We start from the raw sequence: 22,541 nt of genomic DNA on the forward strand, positions 1-22,541 counted from the left end.
CATAGAAACTCAAATTATATTACGGCCTCTTGGTCATAATACTCTTTTTTCTTTTTTTTTTTTTTTTTAATTTGAGACAGAGTATAGCTCTGTCACCCAGGCTGGAGTACAGTGGCGCAATCTCGGCTCACTGCAACCTCCACCTCCCAGGTTCAAGTGATTCTCCTGCCTCAGCCTCCCGAGTAGCTGGGATAACAAGCGCCCGCCACCACTAATTTTTGTATTTTTGTATTAGCCCGCCACCAGCTAATTTTTGTATTTGTAGTACAGATGGGGTTTCACTGTATTGGCCAGGATAATCTCGAACTCCTGATCTCATGATCGACCTGCCTCGGCTTCCTAAAGTGCTGGGATAATAAGCATGAGCCACCGCGCTTGGCAGGTTATAATATTCTTTTACAGAGGTAAGTAAGGAGAAACTGCTTTTATTTCACTTTTTAGGTTGAAGGGAGACAGATTTTAATAACTGTTGGGACTACATATTTAGATGATGGCAATTTTATATAGATGTGTTGTCTTCTTAGACCTGGTTATTGACAGTCAGTTTTACCTTATCCAGGATGAGGGAGAGGGAGATGTGAGTTTTAACTATGGTGAGGATGGTCTAAACTGAGAAAGACCAAAAAAAAACCTCCAAAATTTTCACATGCTAAAGAACACTAACATGCCAGTACATAATGAGACTTTCCAAGTATGAGTAAAATTGGGCCATAAAAAGTGACAACAGCCAGGCGCAGTGGCTCACGCCTGTAATCCCAGCACTTTGGGAGGCCGAGGTGGGTGGATCACGAGGTGAGGAGATCGAGACCATCCTGGTTAACACGGTGAAACCCCGTCTCTACTAAAAATACAAAAAAAAATTAGCCGGGCGTGGTGGCGGGCACCTGTAGTCCCAGCTACTCAGGAGGCTGAGGAGGAGAATGGCGTGAACCTGGGAGGCGGAGCTTGCAGTGAGCCAAGATTGTGCCACTGCACTCCAGCCTGGGCGACAGAGCCAGTCTCTGTCTCAAAAAAAAAAAAAAAAAAAAGTGACAACAAACAAGCGTAGGTGAAAGGCATGTTTGATAAATATGTAGTCCTCCTTGAACAATGAGAATATGTCCCTATTCAAAAGGTACAATTAACATGGGAGAAAGCACAAAATATATTGTCAACAATTTTGTCCAGACCCTGCCAATATCTCAACTGTAGAAATCTTCAACTCACTGTCTTCCCTATCTCTCCCCTCAATTCAACTAAGCCATCATCTTTAGGATCATCTTCTCCTCCCTAGCTGCCTCATCAAAGATTCGTACCAGGTCAGTCAAGGTTCCCACTTCCACAATATTGAGTTTACAAGTGAAAAGTCATCAACTAGTGGCATGGAGTCACTTTGCTGATGCATTTTCTTTGGCCTATGCAGTGCTTTTTTAAAGGCCCAAATTACCAACATTAAAATCAGGAAATTCCTCAGCATTCCCTATTGTCTAGTACCTGTCTGCCCGCTGTAAACATCTGAATTGTGGCCCTGGTTTATATTTTTCTTCCTTCTAACTTCCCTAATTTTTTCTTCAGGGTTCTTTTTCCCGGTATTATTATTATTATTTTTTTTTTTTGCATGGACACAGGTGGCATCCAACATCATGTCCTATGACATCATGGAATAATAACTACTTGAGGATTTTTCACCAATGCTCTTCTTAAATGGTGCTTAATCCCAAATCTGCTACTGGTTGATGATGTAGCAACACCTAGGTTTATACAGTATTCACCTTTTTAAATTTATGTTTTGAAATGTAAAACTTTGAGAGGGTTTTCTGCTTTGTCTACCTCTGCATGGTAGATCTGAGGAGATTTGTGTTATAGTTGACATTTTCTTTCTGGGAAAAAAAAAAAGACCAAATACTTGGGAAAAAATTGGTGAACATTTTGGCCAAGTCTAAGTTGGCGTAAGATTTGATGGCATTTTTAATTGTCTACAACTTCCCAACTCTGTTTCAATAAAATTAGCACAGAGTGTACCATTTTGCAAATATTGCTAATATTTTTTTCTTAGTGCTTTATTAGTGATTACTTATAACAATATATTTAGTTGCCTTGAGACAATATGACAGATAATATTCTATGGCAGCTTTCTCAGCAGCTATGAATCTTCTTATAATATGGCAATGGAAAATAAAATGAGCCTATAAAACTCATCACTGGTTTGAGCTCTTTAGAAAAGAGACAGCATGTAAAGTGTTAATAAATACAGTATGAAATATACCAGTTCATCTCAGCTTAATATCTCAGCATTAACAATAAATTATTTTTATAATTTGAAAGAAGGTGTATATTGCTGTAATTTAGGGAAATAGATTTGAAAGAACACAAGGGTTTAAAGTATTAGACTTTATTTCAGTTCACATTACCATTTCTGTCTGCATTCAAATCGTAAGTCAGAAAAAGTACTGTTCAATGGTATTTATTATTAAAAGCTGCTGCATTTTTTCAAAAATAGTAGTGAAATTAATCTATTATAAAGTCTTCATCTCTCAATCTGCTAAAAGTCCTATGAACTATGTAGTTTAACTGTATTACCATAAACCTGTTTAAATTTTAAAATAAAAGATAAACAAGGCCAGGCATGGTGGCTCACACCTGTAATCCCAGCATTTAGGGAGGCTGAGGTGGGCAGATCACAAGGTCAGGAGTTCGAGACCAGCCTGGCCAACATGGTGAAACCCCGTCTCCACTAAAAATACAAAAATTAGCCAGGTGTGGTGGCGGGTGCCTGTAATCCCAGCTACTCGGGAGGCTGAGACAGGAGAATGGCTTGAAACCAGAAGGCGGAGGTTGCAGTGAGCTGAGATGGCACCACCACATTCCAGCCTGGGCAACAAGAGCGAAACTCCAACTCAAAAAAAAAAAAAAAAAAAAAGATAAATACGTCAACTTTTAAAAACTGTGCCTTGCCACCTAATAATTATGACAGCTGAAAACACACAGTAAGCAACATATTAAAGTTGCATATTAGGCCTGGCATGGTGGATCACACCTGTAATCCTGGAGCTTTGAAGAATTACACTTTGAAGGTTCCTCCTAAGGTGGGAGGAGTGCTTGAGCCCAGAACTTCGAGACCAGCCTGGGCAACACAGGGAGACCCTGTCTCTACAGATTATTTAAAAATTAGCTGGGCATGGTGGCACGCACCTGTGGTCTCAGCTACTTGGGAGGCTGAGGTGGGAGGATCGCCTGAGCCCAGGAGGTCAAGGCTGCAGTGAGCAGTGATCACACCACCACACTGCAGCCTGGGAAACACAGTGAAACCCTGTCTCAAAAAAAAAAAAAAAGTTGCATGTTTATCTTAAATGTACTCTTACCAATGAAAAAAACTATTTTGGGACAGATCTTTTACAAATTATCTAATATTAATGTAAATAACATACATCAATTTTCCTTCTTCCCCTGGTACAAACAGATAAGACCTGAAAACATTGGACTTTTTCTATTAAGATTTTGATCAACCTTTAACTAAAAATTATTTCAAAAAAAAGTTTAAAAATTGTCATATGCCTCTGAAGATCAATTATTATACTTGAATAAAGGTAAAAGAAGAAGTTTTGATTAGAAGAGTGACATGAGAAGGCATCTTGAGCTGAATAATGTCTCATCCGAAAGAGTAAGTTCTGGGATCTGTGTGTTCGATCACTGCTCTTTCCTTCCCATTGCTCCTGACATTGGCAGACTTGGTGTGCGTGGGGTGTGTGTGTGTGGTGTGTCTGTGTGTGTGTGTGTGAGAGAGAGAGAGAGCGCGCGCGAGCGCAAGAGCAAGAGTGCGAGGTCGCGGGGGGGGGGCGGGGGGGGGCGGGGAAGACGGAGAGGGAGGGAGAAGAGAGGAACAAATAAACACTAAAAGAGAAAGCAAGAGCTCCTCTGTCTGGAGAGACCTAGGAACAGCAGATCTTCCCCTACCCACTCCAATCCCCACCAACCTGTCCCGCCCCTGCAAGAAAGGGGCTTGTGGCTCTCCAGAGAACTGCAGAGCCATGTGTCCGGAAAATTCAGGATGACAAGCCTTTAAGTATTCTGCAAGTGTCCCTACTGTATAGCGATGTCTGTTGCCCCCTTTCTTTTTACCACTGTATTATTAATCCATCTTGTTCCTTTTCTTGTTCTTTTGAAATAATCTATCCTTTTAACTTCAACTAAAAAAAATGAACCGACACGCCCAGAGAAGCATTTCTCTTCCCAGGAATATATAATAACTTTAAAATATCTGGTCAACTTTTAAACATTATGATAAAAGAAACATGAATTGCATTTTCATGGCTCTCATCTTTAATTACATATGCTGTACACATATATAATGACATCTTTATAACATCCAAATTTGAGATACAAATCTCAGAATAGTAATAAATACCATCCGAAGACTTAATAGGCAAAATCATCTTATAGGAACAAATTACAGGAGTAGTAAAGTCAATTTCATCAAAACATTTTTTTCAGAATTAAATATTATAATAAGCAATAAGTGAAATGTCATATAAACCACTGACTGCATCTTTTAAAAGGGTCATGGTTTAATATATTCCATTCTATAAAACAATCATTAGGGTGAGCTTTTTGGTCTACTACTTAGTGACATCTATTCAGCAACCTTCAAAACACAAGCTAGTTTTTAAGTGGAGGACTAATATGTAAACGTCCTATGAACTTGGCTAACCCACCAGGGTCTGAAAGGGAGACCTGAACAAAGAAAGGCTTCCCTTCACCAATTCCTTGCTAACAGCCTAGAAAAGTCTAAAAGAAGAGAGAAAAGCTCTCAGAGCAGAAGAACCCATCATTTTTCCTACCTTTAGCATGGTCCCCCCAGAAGGTTTCTGTTTCCAGTTGACTACCGGACACATGACAACATTAAAGGGGCCAGAAAATCAACCTGGATTATAACAAGCCCTGTGTTTATAGATACTGTTTAGTGTCCCTTCTCCTCTGGTTTGAAAGTTAAAAGAAGGATAAAGAGGTTTTTATAAAATATAACAGTATAAATGTAACTGTAATTTCACAGGAAACTTTTGGGAAAAGATAAGCTAGCAAAAGGAACCAATTCCAGAGTAAGTGATATACCTGCCCTTGACATGAAACAATACTGCAGGAATACATGTATTTTTTCTGTTAAAGCCTGAAAATAAGATAATTAGTTAACAAAAACAATATATAAGAGATCTGGAAATGTTAACTGTTGATAACTTGATTAAAGTATTATAAAGCAATAGAATAACTTTAAAAATGCTTTATATTTCTACCCTGGAAATTGTTAAGCTACAGGAGTACCATGGTTTAGGGGAGCTATTTTATTCATTTAACAAATATTTTCAAGTACCTGCTATGTGTGAAGCACTGTGCTAAGTTTAAGCACTGCGAGGAATACAGAAATGAAAAAGAAATGAATCTTACTTTAGAGAAACTGTCAGTCTAGAAAAGATGACAAAAATAAGATACATAACTATTACGAAGAAATGCATTCACAAATGTCATGAGAGATTCACAGAAAAAATGATACAGAATTCAGAACATGAAGGGACTCCTTCTGATGGGTGACAGAGGGCAGAGGAAGAGGTTGCAGAACTGAAAGGAAAGGCAGACCCACAGAAAGAAAGAAGTATGAAAGCCATGCAAAGACCAATCTGCAAGTTAGCAGCTGGTTGGGTATCAGAGGCAAAGAAAGAGAGGATGGAAGAATAAACACAAAGAACGTGGTGCAGGAACATGTGGCGTCTGAAGTGTCTATAGGAAATCCAGATAGAGCTGTGGAGTGTATGGAAGGGCAGGCTGGAGACAGATAAAAGACTTGGGAATCATTCACACGGTGTTCACTGTTGAAACCTACATGCTTCCAAAAGAGAAAAGAAGGTCAGTTCTTGAAAAGCACTGACATAGAGGGGATCAAACAGAACAAACTGAAGCATAGGAAAGGGAGGAAAAGGAATAGCGGCAGAAAACAATGTCTCAAAAGACGAGAGAAAAAAGTTTTAAGAAGAAAGATGTAATCAAAAACATCAAATAGTGCAGAAAGAACAAATATTCAAACAAGCCACTGGATACTGGCTCCTAATGGATAAAGCACTTCCAGTTGATCAGAAGCAAATATAAGATGACACTTGTGACAAGATGCTCTCCTTGACCAAACTTTAGTCAGGCTTCTCCTAGGCCCTCTTCTCAACCAGGCCTCCACCTTGGCCCACGCCCCACCAGGCCTGCATAGCCCAGTTTAACCAAGAAGCCTGCTAAGTCAGTTGAGAGAGAATCCCTCTACTTTTGATATCTAATCACTTTTTTTTTTTTTAAGAGACAGAGTCTGACTCTGTCACCCAGGCTGGAGTGCTCACCGAAGCCTGGGCTCTAACACCTGGGCTCAAGCAATCCTCCAGCCTCAGCCTCCCCAAATAGCTGGAACTACAGGTGTGTGCCACCATGCCAGCTATTTTTTTATTTTTTGTAAAGATGAGAGTCTCACTACATTGCTCAGGCTGCTCTTGAATTCCTGGCCTCAAGCAATCCTTCAGCTTCAGCCTCCCAAACTGCTGCGATTACAGGCATGAGCCACCACACCTGGCTCCAATCACTTGCTAGCTAATGGAATTCCTCAACCCCCTACCCTTGTTATATGATCACACTGACATGCCCTCAGTAAGAATCCTGTTATGTCAGTTTAGCAATAATTCCCCCACCCTTGATGTCTCCTCTTAGTAACTGTCCATCCACCACCCCCACAACCTGCTTCATGGTTATAAATTCCTGCTTGTTCATGTTATATTCGGAATTGAGTCCAATCTCTCTCCCCTATCACAATAGTCTGGACACCTATCATGATTATCTTAAATACAATCTTCTTTGCTGCTTTAACAAGCGTTAGAATAAGTTTTTCTTTAACAGTTGTCAATCTCTCCTTTTTCACTAGAGATGAATGACATTCACAAACACCTAAAAACTAATTATTATCTGTGGCACTGTGGCTGGGAAGAGATGAAAACAGACATGTAGAAAGTGGAAGGGGAGCATACAGAGACTTCTCTTTCAATAAGTCCTTGGTAATGGGAGGAGCACCAAAAAAACACATGACAGTGCTTGAGAGGGTACCAAAACTTAAAAAAAAAAAAAAAAAGAAAAACGCTTTACCATATGGAATGGCAAATCACAGCTACAATCAGAGGGAAACAACCCAAGGGAGAGGAAGAACCTAATGACACAAGACAGAGAAAAACAAATTCCCATGATTATTGTTTCAATCTTCTTGCACTGAATCTTTTTGTAAATTGCCTCAAATTCTTCCTAGAAAAACAAGAGGCATTAATAAATAACAGAAATAAAAGGTTTTTTAACCCATTTAAAAATGTTAATGTTTAAACTGCTGTTTATATCTGCTCTTCTCACAACCATCTGAAAACTAATAGGAAGGTTCCTGTAGCAGACAAATTAATGAAAGATTATGTTGTTTTTATTTTCAGACCTCGAAAAGGTTAAATTAGCCATTTTCATACTGAATTCCTATTCAGTTTGATTATGTTCCCTACTGTGAGGGTAAAACATGAACAAACCAAGCTAATTTATGTACATTCCCTTTGTACCACTGAAATGAAAATGAACAATAGTTTAATGAAGTGGAATTTGTTATCTAATTATGCCAAATAATTTAGAAACATCTGCTGGTGGTTAGTAATATTAGAGTTAAACCTCACAGAATTTGATCCAGAGAGATTTCTATTTTATTCGAGCTTTTGTGAGCTTACAGTTGGGGAATCCATATTAGAATATAGAACCAAGGGATGACAGAATGACACATTTACTAAATTTTTAAAAATGCACAGAAAATGACGAAAGGAAAACAGGGAGTCCATGTCATATGGATCTGGGCCTTACAGTCAACTCCCAAATTTAATAAATACAGTAGACTCCATAACATCCAACATTTATTGAGTAGCTGGTATGCAGCAGACACTGTGGCGGTTGTTAAATAAACAAAGAAAAAAACCTATAGCTTTCCCATTAGGGAACTTCATCCAATGGGGAGACACGAGACTATAAACTATTACGTCACCACACAATAAGTGCTAGGGCAGAGATGGGTAGTATAGGGCACTCTGGATGCAGAAAACGGGTAACTCACAAAGGAAGGCCAGGTAGAAGAGACGATTATTCAAGCTGAGTTTTGCAAGATGTGTAGAGGTGAGGGCAAAGAAGGGATAGGGACATGATGGTGCCAAAGGCTCATTAAGTAAAATTTTTTCTGGAAAGTAGCCCAGCATGGCTGAAGCACAGTCTCTAAGTGGGAGACAGTGAGAGATGAAGTCAGACAGGTCAAGGGTCCTATCTTGATAGTCTTATATACAAGCTAGGGAATTTGGACTTAATGGTGACAAGGAACCACTGGACGATTTTAAGGAGGGAAGTAAATTGTAAACTAACCAATTTCTAAGAGGCAGGTTTAAGTTTCCGATTACAGACTCTCATATAATAAGCAAGGAAAATGTGAAATAATTAAGGAAGAAAAAACATAAAAGTAAATGTTTAAATTGATTGAAGGTTATTCACAAGGTACATATATACAGTGACAGTATTGTTATATGTTTATTCTTTCTTTCTTCATTTATTTGCTTAGATTGAGTACCTATTATGTGCCAAACATTGAGTTTACAGTCCTTGATAAATTTTAAGCGTTATGAGGGCAGGGATGTAACTGATTACAGAAATCCTTATCCAAGGTTTCACTTTTCATGGTTTCAATTACGCACAGTCAACTGCAATCTGAAAAAATTAAATGAACAACTCCAGAAAATAAGCAATTCACAAGTTTTTAAGTTGCATGCTATTCTGAGCAGCATGATGAAATCTTACACTACACAGCTCCATCCCACCAAGCAGCGGTCCCCAACCTTTTTGGCACCAGTGACTGGTTCTGGTTTCATGGAAGACAATTTTTCCATGGACAGTGGGGGGATGGGGGCATGCAAAGGGAATGTTTTGGGATGCAACTGCTCCACCTCAGATCAACAGGCATTAGATTGTCATAAGGAGTGTGCAACCTAGATCCCTCACATGAGCAGTTCACAATAGGGTTCACGCTCCTATGAGAATCTAATGCCATTGCTGATCTGAGAGGGGGTGGAGCACAGGTGGTAATGCTCACTTGTCTGCTGCTCACCTGCTGTGTGGCCCAGTTCCTAAAAGGCCACCCACCAGCACAAGTCCATGGCTTGGGGGTTGGGGACCCCTGCTGCCAAGAATGTAATTCCTTTGTCCAGCATATCCATGCTGTAGACACTACCTTGTAAGTCACTTAGTAGCCACTTAAAGTGCTTGTAAGTCACTTAGTAGCCATTTTAGCAGTATCACAGTGCTTATGTTCAAATAACCCTTATTTTACTTAACAGTGGCCCCAAAGTACAAGAGTAGCAATGCTGGCATACTATTATAATTGTTCTATTTTATTATTAGTTACTGTTAATCTCTTACTGTACCTAATTTATAAATTAAAATTTTACCATCGCTATGTTTGTATAGGAAAAAACATAGTAGATAATAGGGTTCTGTAGTATCCAGTTTCAGGCATCCACTGAGGCTCTTGGAATGTATCTGCTGAGGATAAGGGGAGACTACTGTATAGTCTGGGTTACCTCCCAAAGGAGAAGCAAACATTGCCTGTTGAACAGGGTATTGTTTACATTTTCAGAGAGTAACAGAAAGTGTCATAGTGGCCAGCACTATCACAGAAACCTACTTGATCTTCACTGTAAGCCCCCTGAACCAGGTCTGCAATGGCACATGGCACTTATTCAGCCACACACACAAAGTAGAAATATTACAAAACCACTTTTTCAAGTGGGTCAACAGACTTGTTAAATGGAGAAATTGTTCTGGTATCTTCAATCTTTGTTAATATTTCCAATAACGATATAGGTGACAATATTAGCTACTATGTATCTTCAACCACTATACTAAGAACCTTATAAAATAATCTCATTTATTCCTGCACAGATGGGATAAGGGAACAGCCCCTGATTACCTGTAAAGAAATTGACACTAGAACATATAGCTGATCCTTGGCAGAGAAAGGAGTAAACATAGCTCCCTTACCACCAAATCTAAGCTCTTTCCACTACACTACATGCTATGAAAGTACCATCCTCCATGACATCCCATCTCACTCAGTAAAATCTCAAGTCCTTACCAGGCCATGGGGGATACACCCCAGTACTCTCTATCCCCCAGCTGCCCTCTCTCCTCTCTCTCCTCAACTCCTCCAGCTTTCCCCTTGCTGACTCCACTCCAGCCATGCTGGCCCTTCTATTCCTCAAAACTGCCCAGCACATCCTTGCTTCAAAGCCTGCTCCATGAGGCAATTTCCCCATTTCATATGATGGGTTTCTCACTTCCTTCAAGTCTGCTCAAAATTCACCTGTCTGTGAGGCCTACCCCCTCTCCCCCGACATTGTGAGACAGGTAACCCCTTACCCCTCACTCTCCTCTATTTTTCTTCAAAGCATTTGCCACCTGGCACATTATACATGTTTTATTGTCTGTCTCCCTCCACTGCAAATATAAATTCCTTGATGGCAGGAACAAATACATACTTCGCACATATTAGGCACTCACTAAATATTCATCAGATAGATGGGTAAACAAATCACAAAATAGGAAAAGCCTCAAAGCTACTCCTTGGCAAAATGATAGAACAGTACTCATCTAGTTTCTACACCCTTCTCTCACTTAACGGTATCATCCATTCCTTCCCCAGACCTCGAACGTCCTCTGCTTTTTCACACACTTTTGCTTATGACATCACCTCTTACAAGCCTTCTTAGTAAAGCCCCACCCTCTAAAACTTCTACTTTCTTTTCTCTTACAGTATAATTGCCTCAATCAAAATGCCTGCCCTATGTTTTTACTACTTTAAGACTGTTCATCCATAAGCTGAAATAATCTTTTCATGCTAAAAGAATGTACTTATCTATGTTCAGCATGTAATTCCTCATAGGTAACATGCTAAAAATCATGTTTAATAGTGTAAATTTCACTTACATGGGAGGTCTGCAGGAAAAAATATTTCAGTCAAACAGATGTTTCCATTTTCCTCAAATGGACATCCACACCACTCACCTGCTGCCTGTCAAACCTAGCACCAACTACTTCAAAACCTAAAATCATCTTTACCAGAGTAACTTCACAGCCATTAAAGAACAGAAAACAATGGCAAAGTTCTATATAAAAGATACAAAAGGCCAGGTGTGGTGGCTCACGTCTGTAATCCCAGCACTTTGGGAGACCGAGGCGGGAGGATCATGAGGTCAGGAGTTCGAGACCAGCCTGGCCAACAAAAATTAGCCGGGTGTGGTAGTCCCAGCTACTTGGGAGGCTGATGCAGGAGAATCGCTCAAATCCGGGAGGCAGAGGTTGCAGTGAGCTGAGACCATGCCATTGCACTCCAGCCTGGGTGACAGAGTAAGACTCTGTCTCGGGGGCAAAAAAAAAAAAAAAAGATACAAGATAGGGCCGGGCACAGTGGTCCATGTCTATAATCCCAGCACTTTGGGGGGCCGAGATGGGTGGATCACTTGAGGTCAGGAGTTCAAGACCAGCCTGGCCAACATGGCGAAACCCCGTCTCTACTAAATACGCAAAAATTAGCCAGGCATTGTGGCACATGCCTATGGTCCCAGCTACTCAGAAGGCTGAGGCAGGAGAATTGCTTGAACCTGGGAGGTGGAGGTTGCAGTGATCTGAGATTGCGCCACTGCACTGTAGCCTGGGTGACAGAGTGAGACTCTTGTCTCAAAAAAAAAAAAAAGATACGAGATTTAAAAAAAAAAAAACATACTTTAAGAGCTGAAGATATGACAGAAATGGGAAAAATCAGGAAGAATTTGCAGTTTAAAAAGCCTCAAAGACTCATTCAGTTTTGAAATGTCAAGTCTGTGGTCACAAAAATCTATTCAAGGAGAGATATGTCTGACATATCCTTGTGCTTGCCTTACTCCACGGAACATATGCAATCCAAAGGAATCGAAAGGTCAGAGTCAGAGTGGAAAGAGAAAGGAACCACTTTCAGTGCTGCTGGATAAAAAACAATGAGGTGGCTCTATGCCAGGCCACTGAGCAGCTGGTGACATGCTGGCCTGACTCATCTTCCCTTCTCCCACATTCTCTCAACTGTGGGTATTGGCTCTTTCCAAGAAGTGCTTACTTTTCTAAATTTAAAACAGGTAGGAACATTTTTACCTATCAATTTTTAATTTTATTTTTTGTTCTTTGAGGAAGAAAAGTAAAAAAAATCTAAAAATGTAAAAAGCTCTTAAAGGTTCTTGGATATAAAACCATTCTTTTCTTCTATCTAATCTTTGTTTTTAAAGCTCAGGTGGTTTTTTAAATTAATATATCTCAGCTTTACTGACATAAATTCCCATACCATAAAACTCACCCTTTCAAAGTGTACAATGTAGTGGTTTTTAGTGTATTCACAAAGTATCTATTCTTTTAAAAATAAGCAGCCAAATTAGGAATGTATATTTATAACTTTATTTTGTCAGGCTTTTTTTTCTATTCAATATGACTTTTCAATGTAAATATGGTCATACTGTATCCTGTTTCCTTAGTTTTGTCCTATCCTATTTTTAAGGATAGTAGGATTATATTAATAAAAAAAAATCAAAGTTCATAGAAATTATTTTCTATGTAAGAATAACTAATGGCTGGTAATTTGGTTACAAGGCCAGGCTCAAGGACTTGTCTTGAATTGAGTTAGCACAGAAAGTTCTGTGATTTCATTTAGTTTACATATTTCAGATAAATAAAGTCTTCTAAAGATGCTGTAATTGATGCTTTCTATAAGACTGAGAAAACATCAATTGCCCATAGCAAAGGACCTCATCTTTATCAGAGGGACTTGGAGAAACACTACACCCTCACCAGCCCCAGCAAGGTACTCTGTCATGGCTGCTCTCAAGATAGTAAATTCCTAGGTTAAAACAATCTTATGAAAAACCTATAACTTATTATACTAATGTCATTCCTTTAAAACTATTATTATAACATATAAAGCATGACCAAACAGTATTTTTCTGCCTCACTATTTTATGATTGCTTTAAATTAGTATAAAACATGTATTCTCAATGAGTTGAGGAGATGGAGAGTTGGGGTAAAAAAAAAGTACCGTATTTATGTTATGCAGAAAGCAGATATATCTACAGTACATAAACAGATACATAGTATATCTCTGGTATTAAATTTTCATGGGGAGAACAATTAGAAAACAGGCCTAAAAGGCCAGGAGAGGGAGGATTTTTTAAAAGGTTGAGAAAAAGTAATCTAAAAGAACCTAAAATCTTTATTGACAAATATGTCAAATTTGTATAATTATACATATCACTGTCTTCTATGTTCAAAAATTAGGCTGCTTATAGGATGGTTACCTGCAGAGACAGATGTGACTCAAAAGACTGCAGCGCCAACATTCCTCTACAGTGTACACAGATGGTGACTATCAGAGTTATAACAACTATAATTATTTTATTGTTCTTACATAGTACCAGCTCTCCACACATTAAAAGACAAACTTTAAAGCTAAAATATTAGAACCACAGGCATGCATCACCACACCTGGCTAATTTTTTTTTTTTTTTTTTTTTTTGAGATGGAGTCTCACTCTGTTGCCCAGGCTAGAGTGCAGTGGTGTGATCTCAGCTCACTGCAACCTCTACCTCCTGGGGTTCAAGCGATTCTCCTGCTTCAGCCTCCAGAGTAGCTGGGACTACAAGCATGTGCCACCATGCCAGGCTAATTTTTGTATTTTTAGTAGAGACACGGTTTTGCTACGTTAACCATGGTCTTGAACTCCCGACCTCAAGTGATCACCCACCTTAGCCTCTCAAAGTACTGAGATTACAGGCATGAGCCACCACACCTGGCCTGATTTTGTTTGTTTGTTTTGAGACAAAATCTCGCTCTGTCTCCCAGGCTGGAGTGCAGTGGCACAATCTCAGCTCACTGTAACCTCTACCTCCTGGGTTCATGGGATTCTCCTGTGTCAGCCTCCCAAGTAGCTGGGACTACAGACACCTGCCACCACACTTGGCTAATATTTGTATTTTTAGTAAAGGTGGGGATTCACCATGTTGGCCAGGCTGGTCTCGAACTCCTGACCTCAAATGATCCACTCACCTCGGCCTCCCAAAATGCTGGTATTACAGGCATGAACCACCGCACCCAGGCTTTATTATTATTATTATTTTCTGTAGAGATGGTATCTCCCTGTGTTGTTCAGGCTGGTCTCAAACTCCTGAGCTCAAGTGATCCTCCAGCCTAGGCCCCCCAAAGTGCCAGGAGGCATGGGCCACCCATTACAGATGTGAGCCACCATGCCCAGCTGGGTTTTCTTATTTTTACTTTTAGAGACAGGGTCTTGCTGTGTTGTCCAGACTGGAGTGCAGTGGCTATTCACAGGCACAATCATAGTGCAACTACAGTCTTGAACTTCTGAACTCAAGCAGTTCTCTTGCCTCAACCTCCTGAGTAGCAGGGACTACAGGCACATTGCCACCATGTCTGACTAAAATATTAAGTTTTGACACCAGTACAAGAAGGAACATGGACAAAAATTTAAATAAGGATGATGATTTAAATGACAGCTGAAAAGAATATATTCTGAAAAAGGCAGATGAGCTCACACCACTGGGCCAGCCTCTTGTATTCTTTGGACAACTGAAAAATAAAAATGTCAGCAGAGAGTATAGTCAAGTGGGAACTTCCTATAAAATTAGCTTTCAGTCAAATATGAAAATGTTCAATTGATTTGTCTTTTTAAAAATACATTTTAATTTCAGGACATTCCTATGGGAAATCAGAAAATTTCCTAACTACATCACAAAGAATATGCCATTGCTATTTAATTGCTCCAAAAGATGTCCATAGGTAGGTGTGTCAGGTTAGTGACAGATGCTGAATAAAGTGAGATGATGAAAAGGTTTCCATGGCAGAAGGGTCTGAGGAAAGATGGTACAAAATTATAGCAAAATCATAAGCATTATTAGAAGTGATCTATGGTAGTAAGATGGTGACTAAATGGTAACAAGAATAAGGGGCAAGGAGGGTGAGCAGCAACGCCAGAGGTGACTCTACCCAGATAGAGGATCATTATTCAAGGTTCAGCCAGCCCAGCCGATGGTAACTGAGTTCCCAATCGCATCAATTGGTCTGGGCTATAAACCACAGCCCCATTAAGCTATAAATGACAGAGATTCCTGCCAAGGCAAGAGCTGGCAGAATGCTTATTCACCCAGCTCTGCCAACTAAGGCTCTATTGGTGTGGCCAATCAGGACATTTTGTCAGGTACACCAGCCACAAATTCCCATATTCAAGGATCTGAGACTTTCCTTTTATCCCAGTAATTACTAGAAAACATGTGCTCTCTACTAAGGAAGTTCTCACAAAGCCTATACGGAATTAGTTAATAGTTAAGTGCCACTCACTATACGGAATTAGGTAATTAGTGAATTAGGTGCATTCGCTATAGTTCTAGAAAAGACTCTGGAGTGCCACTAGAGGACCATGTCTCTTGTACGCTGTGACAGATGTTTGCTGAAAAAATGAGCAAGGTGAGTGAGCAGAGTCTGTAATACATTTGGATAATTTTTGAAATTGGGGGATTTAAAAACTATATCGAAGCTGATAATGAGATGTGAGTTCATTTGAAAGGAGAAGAAAAACGGGTGCAAATTCTTAAGCTTTCAAAAATGCACATTTTCAATTCCCAAATGAGACTGTAAAATCTTTCAAGATTGGGGTCTGGTTCTTCTATCCCAAAATAAAACTAATATGCATTAAAAATATCATGTTAAGCAGCAAAGGTGATTAACAGTGAGGATGAGAGATAAAACAGTCTTAACTATTCACCTTAATTTAACAAGTATTCGAGTTCCTATAATATACTTAACAGGTGAAAAAAATTAAATGTATGCAAATACAAAATCAGGTAATGTTAGAGGCTCCACTTTTTAAAACTAAGTCACCAGCTCCCTATAAAAAGAACATTTCTTAAATTTATAAAAAGCCTGAATGGAAAGAAAATGTAAAACACAAAGCAAATAACTAGTCTAGACTCTACTGCTGGACTGCACTAACTAATCAACCAAGATACAAAAGATAGGGCCCTGGCAGTCGTTACTCTGGGGAGCCTCAGGTATAAACTCTGCTGAGCTCTGACAAATCCTGTTGATCTGGTTAGGTCCCTGCCTCTAACTCTTTTCACTACCATCTCACAGAACTTTATTGCTCCATTGCTCTTCTGTTCTAAGTTGGTCATTAAGAGTAAATATGAAGGGACATGAGGCACTTCTGACTAAGACCAACTAGTTAAAGGTAATAAAATCTAAAATAAAATCCATTTCTTCTAACCCTTGGGTACATCTGTCAACATACACAAAAAGCTATTTTGTATTGGGCGAGTTTGACCCAATCTCCTAGCATTTATCTTGAATACAACAGTTCTCAAACTTGAGTGAGCATAAGAATCACAAAGGGAGTCACTTTAAAATCCCCTTCCCCCATGTCTTTGGGCAAAAGAATCTACATTTTTAATAGACATGCCAGATGACTGATGAGTGGTGTACAACCACTTTTAAAAACAGCTGCTGCTCTATCACTACTTAACAAATAGCCTCTGCACTCAAGAGTGCTTTGTTTTATAACACAGAAACGTTCACACTGTAACAAACTGGATTTTGTGAAGTGAATTCTATTTTCCCATAAGTAGACTTTAAAATTTTAAAGATACATTATTCATTTTGAAGGCTGGGAGTGATTTCTTATACTTTCTTCTATAGGCCACATTCCATGCTTTTCCCTTCCTCATCTTCACCACAGTGGTTAAAGATTTAGAATTTAGAAATCCTTTTAAAAGAGCATTTTTCACCCCAATTTATCTTTTTTATTCGTCAGGAATGCGAGTATTTGAAAAGTTGACTTGTAAACCTTACTTCTGAAACCACACCTTGAAAATGCCAAATATCTCTTTAGGAAAGAAAATATTTGTACCAAAAAGGTCCACATTTAAGGAAAATGCTGCTATTAAATAACGCTTAGATACAAGGTACTGAGAAACAGCGAGAATTTTATTATTTTTCAGAAAAAGAAGACACTTTTTTTAAGTACCTATGGAGGATCATCACCAAGTAAGAAATGGCACTTCTAGTAATGCACTTGGGCACAGTAAACACAGTCCCAGACTGAAGCCTGGTGAAGTGAATTCTAGGCTCAGTTTTGCCACAAAAGAGCCATGTGACTTTGGGAAACAACCTCTCTGGGTCTAAGTTTAATTTATAAAATAAGATAGTTAAATAAAAGTAACACTTTGATTCTAGCAGCTTAAGTCACTGGGAAGTATTTACCTCAAAAAGCATTTGAGGTATGTAACACCTCTAACGTGTTTGATCAAATGACATAATTAAAACTGAACTGGAAACTTGATATTGTGAATAACTTACTTAGGCTGTTCTCGTAGCTATCAATTACATATCACTGTACTTCGCTTCTTCAAAAAAGCTGAATACTTTGAACGTCTAAATGTTCATATATTGAGTTTTCTTAAAGTCAGGTACGTATGTACCATAGTCCAGTTTTGTAAAAGGAAAGAATGTATCTTTTCAGTCCTTTTTCCCAACCCATTGTCATTGCAGACTGAGAAAAAAACAGCTTGAAGTCTTAACCACCAAAAGCAACAGTGTTGCAGTAATTACACCACAAAAATAACATTTCATTCTTAATGAATACTCAGTCTCCTGAGATTACAGTTATCTTCCGGTAACCAACTTTCTTCTGTCTGCTCTCATTCGTTAGTGCAAACATTTTCAATTTTAACCCATATTCAGTTCACAAATCATACTTATTTCCAACGGAATACACTGAGTCCAAAAAAAAAATTCCCCAATAGTCCAACAGGAAGCAACACATGCATTTGGCAATTCCAAGGAGGCTGGGGACTCACAGATACCTCGTTCAAAATAAATAAACTTTCCAAGGATTTATTTACCGACGGGAAAGGCAGGTTTGAAAACAACCAGTTAACTTCACTCCCAAGTTGGCATCTTAGAGAATCGTTGTGCGTTTGCAAAACACCCAGGACCTCTGAGCCTCCCAGCCGAGAATTGGCCAGGGGAGCACACGCCCATCGGCCCTGCCGGGAGAGGAAACAATGGGAGAGGCGCGAGGGAGCAAGCCGGCGCCCCGGGCGCCCCAACTCTGCGGCCCCGGCCCGCCCCGACCCCACGCGCCGCGCCCCCTCCCCGGGCGCCCAGGCCCCCCAGGCCCCCGCCCCCGAGCCCCGGGACGCGGCCCACCTGCGGCGGCGCGGGGAGACGGCTGCACTTACCAAACAGGGTCAGGGCCATTGTAAAGGCGCTCGCCGCCGCCCGCGAGTCCAGGCGCTCCTCCCAGGCGGGCTAGGGATCACCTCATCAGCCCGCCGCACCCACACCTCGGAGAGAGTGGGGTGCCCGATGGGGCGTGCTGGGGGCGCCGGCGCCCGGGGAGGCTGCAGGCCGGGACGCGGGGGACCGCTGCAAGAAAAAGTTATTCACGCGTTATTGTCGGGCGCACCGGGCCCAGGGAGCCCCGCTAGCTCTCCGCGAGCCGGCACTTGTCGCTGCCATCAGGCGCGGAGCGTGCGCGCGGGAGGAGGTACCTGCGAGGCAGGAGGCTTGGCCGCGGCGCAGTGGCTGGCGGAGAGGCGGCGCCGCAGTGGCGGCGGCGGCGGCGGCGACGGGGAGAGCAGCAGCCTCGCACAGCCCCCGGCGGGGCGCGCTCACTCCGCATCCCGCGGCCTCGCAGACGCCATCTTGCGATAGCGTCTCCCACGAGCTCGGCCGCGCCGCTGCCTCCCGCCTCTCCCTCGGGCTTCCCGGTCGAGTGCGTTCCCATGGCAACGGGCGCGCGCGGGGGTAAGAGGGTGCGCCCTCATTCCCGCGGCTGCGAGGAGCCACCAGCGCCCCCCTGGAGGCGGCCGCCCGGAGCGGGATGGAGCGGGGCCGGTGTGCGTTTTAGCTGAAAGCCCAGGTTTTTTCTTGAATGGAATTTGAGGAGGCGCAGAGAGGAGAAAAACGCTGTTACTCGAAAGAGGAAGACTCACAGGAGGATGCTGCGTGAATGCAGCGCCCAGGCAGGGTCATCTGGGGACCTGGTGCGTGTGAGAACATATTTCTCCTCCTGGCGCCCTCCAGGCTCACTGTGGCTGGAGCCGGTGACCTGAAGCTGCAGGGCTCTGGTAGGAACAGAGGCACTGAAAGCTGCATTCCTCTCCGTTTGGACTTAGGAGCTGCTAGTAGTTCTGATGAAATTGACACACATTAGGAAAAGGAGTCGCTTAAAAAGCATCTGAGATTACCTAAGATAATTTGTTAAAAGACCAATGCTTACACCTGATTTTCTTCCCTTTACATTATACCTCTTTGATATTGTCTCAAGGAAAAAAAAATCAGCATGTGTCACTGACTGGCACTTATTTGCCACAAAAGATTGTTCCCCTGAGCTTCTTGTATTTATCTGATAATCACTGGCAACGTCCTCCTTTCTGTGATGTTGTCTCCTCACCTCTGTCTCTGCCATGAGGAGCATACAACGCCTTGAGATTGTCAGCCAAAAGATGTTCTTGAAAAGCTGGGTTATATGTTTTTCGTCGTTGTCGTTTAATGTATTCAAAAAGTCATTCTTCTCTAGTTGCTATATGTGTGCCCTGTTTAAGAAATTCCTTCTTTTTTCTTGTTTCTCTGCTTAGGGATTTGATACTATTTTGGTATCTGATCATGTAGATCTTCTCTTTGGTTCTCCTTTCTTTCTACAGGCGTCTTTCCTCTTAGTTCCTCAGGTTCCCTAGTGTCATTTCCCTCTTCTCTCCCATTTTCAAATAATTCTTTAAGAATATTATAGAAATATCTTGTATTTAATGTATCTTAGAGATCGAATCGTGATAAAGTGGGAGATTACTACAGTACTTCCAATGGAACCACAGTTAATTCACCATCATTTCACAGCAGACTTAAGCATCAGAAGAAAAGCAGGTTGGAAGGAGGAGCCAAGCCTTTTGTTTCAAGTCAGTTAACTCAGGAAGAAAGAAATATTAAAATGATTCAACATGAATGGGCAAGTGTTTAAGATGCTATATGTTTGGAATTTTGTGATGTAAAATGGCTCTCTTTAGCCACTAATCAAAATAAATCTTTAAAATCCCCAGAATTTAAAATCTTTCATGAAAATGGACTCTTGATTTTTGAACAACCTTTCTGCTCATAAAAAATTACAAACACACAGCTCATGAAGATAAATGAGAAACTCAAGAAAGCTTTGTGGGATAGGTTTTATAACCATATAAAGATTGCTGCTAATCTGCTCTGCAGCCAAATAAATCAGAAACTGAAGACTCCATTTACTGTTTCAACTAGTGGTCTTCAACATTTTTGGACCTAATTTCCTTTTGAGGCTCTAATGAAAATACTGTCCCTCCTCTTAGAAAAGTGCTTGCATACATACACACATTCACCGGAAATTTTTCACATAATTTCAAGGGGATTATGGGCTATTCAGGGACATTAGGTGAGCCCCTGGAAGTGTTTTTTGTAATCTCAGAAAGTTTTTGCCTTTATAATTTAAAGGAAAATATTTTCCTTCAGAATAGAACCATTGAATTTTGAATAGGAAAAGACCAAAACTCCCATGATTTATAGGTAAAAAAATTGAGTTCCCCGTAAAAAGATTTTCCCAAATGTGTTCACCTATTTAGTAGCAGAACCAATGGGAAAATCTTAGGTTTCTGGTGTTCTCACCGACCACCTTCCCTACCCCCATCCCGCATCAATTTAGAGGTTGCATGCTTTGAATTTCAAAAGAAAAATCTGTTTAGTATTAGAAGCAAAATAATGAGAGTATTTTGTCCTTAGGCATTCTGCATAGAGTTTGGGAAGTTGCATTTTGTCTCAAAGAGTTTTTATTAACATGCCCTTCTACTTAGAACTATGTGTCCCATCATGCTAAAAGAGAAACAATGCCTTTCTCTCCTCTTTGTTAAGCTCTGTTAGAGCATCAAGGTTTTGGTGCTGCAGCTCAGCTTGCTAGTAGCTCTCTCCATCCCTTGAGGGGTTGTCCTGGGAGTGAGACAGAGGGAAAGGAGCTGCCCTGCGCTCAGATTTACCCTCCCATCATACAGCCGGCCTTTGGTTACTAGACCAGCTTTCCACTCACTAGTTTGGCCAAATACAGCTGAATCCTAGTAAAATACCCTGCTTAAACTCAAGTGAAGATCCTTTTCCTCTCCCCTTTCTACTCGCACACCCACATACACACACACACAGCTGTTTTTAAGGTACAATTTGGAACAAAACAGTGTGAATGTTGCTATGTTTCCCTTCAAAGCATCCTGCTTTCCACAAGCCATTTCTTTCAACTGACTTCCAAATGGTTTGATGCTCTAACAAAATGCTCTCTATACTTGATCAAAGTGCCTGTCTTGGAAATAGTATTGGCTTTTAAAATAGCGTATTTTTTTCAATGAGCTATTCCTATTCTATTGCATGTGCTTCTTTTCTCACTTAGCTGAAAATAAAGCCACAGCCTTTCAGCTACAGAGTCAATGCAAGGAAGGGCGTTAACTGCTTGGAGGTGATTATTACGGGTGGTGACTTAGATTGTTTATAAAAGAAGGGCAAAGAATGAATTGACTTCTCAAAATATTTATGTTTTCATTCAATGATTTCATTTTGTGCTTAACATGCAAGTGCTTAGAAGAGCCAGATTTGTTTATTCGTTACTAACTAGCTGTCAGATTTTTAGACAAATGTTTTACTCTTTCTAGTTCTTATCTTCCTCCTTTGTAAAATGAAAGGATGGTACTAAGGTATCTCTAATGTCCCTTTTAGGTTTATCTGTCATTCTGTGATATTTTAAAATCTTTAAATTAACTGGTTTATGGATAAAACAGAGGACATTTTTATTTGAATCTTCAATATATTTAAAGTGCTGTTATATCTAAAGTTCATAAATACCTAATGTAATAAAGAAATCATATTTTGTCAAACCAGTGGTACTGCTATTTCTTCTGCAATGTGTTGTACTAATAATGTTATATTAATCATGTAGAAAGCAACCTTTTTCTGGTTTAACAGGATTAAAATTAAAAGTGTGCACTGAACAACCCATTTCAAATTTACTAAAACAATTTCTCATTTTTATTTAAGTTTTGTTGACTAAACAGAACCTAGACAACCCTTTAAAATGGTTTTCCTACATTTTAAACTAATGACTTATCACAAGTGTTTTGAATTTCTTTTTGTTACCCATTTAGCTTCATTCCCATTGGTAAACATTGATTTGTTCCTCAGTTTTGAATGAAGCAGAAATTAATGAGGCGGTTTCTGCCTCACAATAACAAGTTAAAATTATAGTACTTTGTCATGTCAACACAGCTTTAAACACTAGGAATACCAGTGCTATTAGCACAGTTCCCAAAATAGTGCAGAAGTTTGCTAGTGAAGAGAAAAATGT

General features: G+C 40.3%; 1 protein-coding gene across 9 annotated transcripts in view; it reads right to left on the minus strand.

Moving 5' to 3' along the window:
* CHN1 (chimerin 1) overlaps positions 1-18,921 on the minus strand; it is a 206,801-nt gene extending 187,880 nt beyond the window's left edge. For 7 of the 9 annotated variants that reach the window (XM_063791313.1, XM_054679957.2, XM_063791315.1 and 4 more), the window contains exons 1-2: positions 18,694-18,784; positions 18,382-18,568 (exon numbers count right to left, since the gene is read on the minus strand). Coding sequence is in view for 5 of the 9 variants with exons in the window: in XM_054679957.2 (XP_054535932.1) it covers positions 18,382-18,400 (19 nt within the window). In the remaining 4 variants the exon portion in view is untranslated. Of the gene's footprint in view, positions 1-18,381; positions 18,569-18,693 lie in introns of all 9 variants that reach the window. The other 2 variants (XM_003309320.6, XM_063791314.1) reach the window with 2 other exon arrangements.
* Positions 18,922-22,541: the final 3,620 nt, after the last annotated feature.

The sequence above is a fragment of the Pan troglodytes genome, chromosome 13 (assembly GCF_028858775.2).
Source record: "Pan troglodytes isolate AG18354 chromosome 13, NHGRI_mPanTro3-v2.0_pri, whole genome shotgun sequence".
In the NCBI taxonomy this organism is placed as follows: Eukaryota; Metazoa; Chordata; class Mammalia; order Primates; family Hominidae; genus Pan; species Pan troglodytes.